Below are 5,953 nucleotides of genomic sequence, written 5' to 3'. Positions count from 1 at the left end.
CTCAAGCCAAATTCAATGGGAATAAGGTTAACCCATTCCCTTTTGCCTTCCTATTCTTCCCCTCCATTGTAACCATCTTCCCTTGCCTCTTCTGTATGAGATAGTTTACCCCAATCTGTCTCTCCCCATCTCCTCTCATTATATTCCTCTCACCTCTTAATTTCACCTTTTAAGTATCATTCCTTCCTGTTAAATTGGTCCTGTGCCCTCTATCTATGTATACCTGTAAACATATATACACACATTCACATATGTATTCATATGCCCATATACCCTCATATATAGACAAATATATATATATATATATATATATATATATATATATATATATTTCTAATCCCTTCAACTACTGAGAAAAGTTTCTTAAGTTACAATTATTGTTTTTCCATGTAGGAATGTTAATAGTTCAACTTTGATAAGTTCCTTATGATTCCTTTTCCCTGTTTACCTTCTCATGCTTCTCTTGCTTCTTGTATCTGAATGCCAAATTTTCTATTCAACTCTGTTTTTTTCATCAAGAATGCTTGAAAGTCCTCTATTCCACTGAATGACCATATTTTCCCCTGAAACATGATACTCAGTTTTGCTGGGTAGGTGACTCTTGGTTTTAATTCCAGCTCCTTTGCCCTCCAGAATATCATATTCCAAGCCCTTCAATCCCTCAGTGTAGAAGCTGCCAGATCCTGGGTTATCCTGATTATGTTTCCACAATATTCAAATTGTTTATCCCTGGCTGCTTGTAATATTCTCTCCTTAATCTGGGAATTCTGGAATCTGGCTATAATATTCCTAGGAGTTTTCTTTTTGGGATCTTTTTCAGGAGGTGATTGGTGGATTCTTTCAACCTCTATTTTGCCCTCTGGTACTAAAACATCAGGGCAGTTTTCTTTGAGAACTTCCTGGAGGATGATTTCTAGGTTCTTACTTTGGTCATGGCTTTCAGGCAGTCCAATAATTTTTAAATTCTCTCTCCTGGATCTATTTTCCAGGCTCATGGTTTTTCCCATGAGATATTTCACATTGCCTTCTATTCTTTCATTTATTTGTATCTGTTTAACAGCATCTTGATTTCTCATAAAGTCATTAGCTTCCATTTGCTCCAATCTAATTCTGAAGCAATGATTCTCCTCATTGAGTTTTTGAGATTCTTTTTCCATCTGGCAAATTTGTCTTTTTAAGGCATTCTTCTCCTCATTCCTCCTTTGTCATTTGAGTCAGTCTGCTTTTTAAGGTATTATTTTCCTCAGTTAGGCTGTTGACTCTCATTTCATAATTTTTTTGCATTGTTCTCATTTCTCTTCCCAAGTTTTCCTCCACTTCTCTTATTTGGTTTTCAAAATCTTTCTAAAGGTCCTCTATGACCTGTAACCAGCTTGTATTTTCCTTTGAAGCTTTTGGTGCAGGAGTTCTGACTTCACTGTTTTCCTCTTGTTCCATGCTTTGCTCCTTTTTGTCCCCAAAATAGGAGTCTAATTTTGGAATCTTCTGTGTGTTTTGTTTCCTTTGCCTGCTCATTTTGCCACTCAATTACTTGACTTTTGGGCTTTTTGCCACAATGGGACTCTGCCACCAGACAGGGGAGCTTCCGTCCCAAATGCTGGGGTTTTCTCAGCTGCCAGAGGTATTAGATGGGTGCCCTCTCTGAGGTCTCCACACCCTCTGGCAGGCTGGACACACACCCCAGAACCTCCACCATAGACTGCAATCCAGATCCAAGCAAGTTAGCAAGAGCGATTACCCCTCAGACTGGTGCTTGGTCCCCCTACACTCTGCAGGCCAAGAGCTGAAGCTGCCACGTGGCACTGGCTGGCTCTGCCGGCCTCTCAGAGGCGGTAAAAGCCACGCACTCCCACTTACTGGTCCCAAAGTCCAGACTGTAGTGACCTCTCACTTTGTCCTTGATCTTTGTGAATCCTGACTGTCACCCAGTGTATCATCTATCCCTCCCAGCTTCATGTCATCTGCATATTTGATGAAAATTCCTTTTATCTAGGTACTTGTCATGGAGGCCAAGTAAGAGAAGGAGGAGCAGGAGTACAGTAAAAATAAAGTCAGGAGTGCAGGAAGCGGAGGCTGTGAGGAAACTAAAGATACAAAAAAGAGGGGCGGCCAGGTGGTTCAGGGAGTGAGAGCACTGGCTCCAGTGTCGGGATGACCTGGATCAAATCCAGGCTCAGATACTCAGCACCACACCCAGAAATAAATGGCTGTGTAACCTTGAGCAAGTTACTTAAGCCTGATTGCTTAAAAAAATAAAAAGATTTGAGTATTTGTTGGCTTTAGGCTATATTGAGAGGAAAAGGAGGTTTCAAGAAGGGCTGGGGCCTTGGGTTAGAGTGAACATAGAACTGTTTCTATTATTCTAGACCCCTTTAAACAATTCTGTTTCTTTTAAATTCGATTTTATTTTATTTTCAGGTCTGCATTCTGTTCTTCCCATCCAATAATCCCTATTGAGAAAGTAAGAAAAACTAAACTCTTGCTACAAACACATTTAGTCAAGCAAAACAGATTCCAACATTGGCCTTAAGCCTTACATTTGACTCTGTTTCTTTTGAATAAGGCTTACTCCTCCAGAGTCAAAGTCTAGTCATGGGCCTCATCCCACAATTCTCAGCGCCTGGGGTGGAAGAATAAAATGGAACTCCAGGAAGAGCTCCTAGAAGAAAGGGGACCTTGGGGTTCCTAAAGAAAGGGCTGTGGGCCCAGCTATTTCACCTACTTCCCAATGTCTACTATGGTAGGTCCCAACCCTCCTGGGCTTTTATTACAAACTACTGACCCCTGCATTCACCTATTACTTAAACCTTCTTTTATTCACATTCCTGGATGGAAGAGGTGATAAGAAAGAAGGAAGAAAAGGAGGAGGGAATGGTATGAACTTTTGGACAGTGCCCTGGGATTGAAATGTTTTCTGTCTGTTATCAGTCAGGTTATCTCATCTTTGATCTGTATGACCTATTAGGAAGATCCTCCAGAAAGGCAATGATAGAGAATACTATTATTATTATTAACAAAAATGTAAAACTCTTTGCAAACTTTAAAGTACTAAATATCAGTTACTGTAATTAATGTTAATGATATAATATTAACAATGCTATATATTGTCAACAATAATTATAATAGCTAGAATTTAAATAGTGCTTTAAGGTTTGCAAAGCATTTTACCTATTTTATATCATTTGATTCTCACAACAACCCAGTGAGGTAGATGCTATTATTAGCCTCTTTTTGCAGATGAGAAAACTGAGGGCTTAGAGAGCTGAAATGACTTGCCTGGGGTCACATAGCTAATAAGCATATGAAGTAATAATAGAGAATCTGAAATGTTCTTTTCCAGCCTTATATCATATAACCTGCATTCACTAACACTAAAATGGACAACTTAGTCCCCCCCAGGTGGAATATATTAATTTCCATCTAAATCTGTTGAAATTCTTCCTTTAAGTCCCAGTTCAGGTACCATCTCCTCAGCTCCAAGTGTTCTCTTTTTATGTCTCCTATGAAAGTTTGGAACTTACCTTTACATTTAACTATGAAAGCAAACCAGGATAGATGCTATTTGTGTATGTGGCTTCTCTTTCTTGCTAGTGTAAGAATGGTTCAAAGTCAATTGCATAAGATTTTCCTCATTAGAGGAAACTGATTACTCAATCCTCTAGGCTTGTGTGAAGGTGGAGTTGCAGTTTGAGAAGAAAGATCCTGAATCATGTCTCTTCTTTTGGGAGCCAAAAGACTTGGACTTTTCTCTCTGAAATTCTCACTGACTCTGTCCCCTCTCTCCCCCACTGCAGAGGATTGAGTAATAAATCTACACCTATGCAAATAAAGTTTGAGGCTCCACTTACTTGACTAGGCAAATGTTTAGCTATTTGCTTCATTACCTAGCATTTAGTACTGTGCCCACAGTAGGAATTTAATATTATTGTTTAATTGAAAATTACTTGAGGTAGGTCTGTTCATTTCCAATCTTGAAAATATTAAATGAGGGTGATTTTGTCTTAGCATGGGGAGAGAGGTACGGACCAGGGCCCCAGGGAATCTCTTTGGATATATTAACTGTATAGACAACTAGCTCTCTCATGAATGAGTTATTGGCAGTCATTGGCAAAAGCAGGGGCCAGGACAAAGAGACATCTCCTGATCCCTAGAGTGCTGTGTTCCAGTCTTTTTGTTTTGTCTCCACTGAAAATCTCTGGTCTGTAAACTTATGCTCATGTCCTGGGACTGGGTCTACAAATTCCCCACAATGGTGTTGTCACTATGAATGGTGGGAAAAACTCTGGGAGAGAGTTTGGCCCTATGCCAATGAGGAATTCTTCTCCCAGTCCCAGGGAGCTGATGTGATGCATAAGATGAGGCAAGTCTTTAGTTAGACTCCAAGTTGTTCGGGAAGTCTCAGTTTCATAAAAAGACTTGCTTCTCTTTTGCCTATTGCACTTCCTCGCCCCCCCTCCCCACTCCCCTCAAGTGTGTGGTGCCAGGAGCTAGAGCTCTGGAGTGGAGAATGATCTTGGTTTAAGTATCTCTCTCTGCTTCTCTTACAAGCTCCAGGCTCTGTTCTCCTGGTGCTGGCCACGTTCAGGGAGATCTATAGGATTTGGGGTGCTGGAGCTCTGAAGAGGCAAGCAAAAAGCAGGTTCTTCATTTGTCTCCCAGCATTTGCAAACTCACCAGCAGCCAGGCTTGCAGTTCTTTTCCAGGGCAGAGCATGCATAAGGCTGGGAGGGGATAATGGGGTACAGAGGAGGGGTTCCCTCTTCCAACTCAACACCTCTCCCTGCAGGTCCAAAAGCCCAGCTCCCCAAGAGGATACCCAGAAGTAAGCAAGGAGTTGGGGAAGTAGGACCAGAAAACACTTACCCAGAACCCCAAGGGGGGATTGCAGACCCCACTAACAGAGCCCATTACAACCATTCGGACACGTCGGTCTTGTTAAGTCTGATGTTCTTGTCGTCTGGTCCTGGTAGCAAAGCCTGGGTTCCGGGTGAAAGGGACATTGCCCGGGGAGGGGGGGGAGAGTGGGGGAGGCCGTTGGCAAGAATTCAATGTGCTTATCAACAGACAAGGGACAAGGTTCAGTTGGGGCCACAGTATACTGTGAGGTGAGGTAAGGTCAACTGGGGAAAATGGGGCTGGGACATTAAATATTTTGTTCTGAATGGCCCCTCCCAGTTTGCTGCTCTATCCCAGAGTGGGGCAGCTGGAGTACAGATACTTCTCCCGATGGTTCCCTTCCTAGAACCCAGCACAGAGAGCCCGGTCCACAATGGACCTGTTGGTATGGTTGTTGGCTCACTGAATCAATCCTCTGCAAAAGCCAGAATGCAAGTCTTCAAAGAGACTGTGGAACAACCCTAAAGGGAAAAAGGCAAGAAGTATCAGGTTAAACTGGATCTCAAGGTGCTTTTTTGGGAGCTCACATTAAAAAAAAAAAAAGAATCTGGCAAAGGTGTAGTGTGGGATGGCTCTACATGGAATAAGGCAGTCCTAACTCTTACATCGTCACATTGCCCAAAGTCTTGTTAGTAGCATAGCCCTAAATTCAAAACCTGCAGGTCTGACTAGTTTGACTTATTTACATTAAAGGTTAAAGCCTTTTAAGAGCTTGGGAGGAGGGGGTGGTGCTAAAGAGACAAGGAGTGTATTGGAAAGTGAGAACAGTACAATCTAGGGGAAACTTCTGTGTGCATTCTCCTGGTCTACTCTATTTCTCTGGAGTATCATGGAATTAAATATTTAGAACTGAAAGGGACCTTTGAGGCTACTGAATCTAACATCCATATTTTACCATTGAGGAAACTGAGGCACTAAGGGGTTAGAGTGTTAAATGGGATTTGTATTCAGTTTACTCTAAATCCACTACTCCATGTGAATTTTTAATTTTAGATACTGGGATATCTATAGTAGATATCCCCAGTAAAGTTGGGTCCAGATACTGGATAGAAAATGT

General features: G+C 41.7%; 1 protein-coding gene across 1 annotated transcript in view; it reads right to left on the bottom strand.

Annotated features, from left to right (window-relative positions):
- The window catches only part of ABCC6 (ATP binding cassette subfamily C member 6), a 67,584-nt gene extending 62,229 nt beyond the window's left edge, over positions 1–5,355 (bottom strand). Inside the window, exon 1 of the mRNA XM_069085300.1 lies at positions 4,864–5,355. Within this exon, the coding sequence (XP_068941401.1) occupies positions 4,864–4,917 (54 nt within the window). The 5' untranslated portion in view covers positions 4,918–5,355. The remainder of the gene's footprint in view (positions 1–4,863) is intronic.
- Positions 5,356–5,953: the final 598 nt, after the last annotated feature.

This window comes from Petaurus breviceps, unplaced genomic scaffold (genome assembly GCF_028583685.1).
Source record: "Petaurus breviceps papuanus isolate PSGF00001 unplaced genomic scaffold, PetGlider_PUasm1.0 175, whole genome shotgun sequence".
Classification (NCBI taxonomy): domain Eukaryota; kingdom Metazoa; phylum Chordata; class Mammalia; order Diprotodontia; family Petauridae; genus Petaurus; species Petaurus breviceps.
Note: the sequence above shows the minus strand (reverse complement) of the source record. Positions and strands in the feature narration are given on the sequence as shown.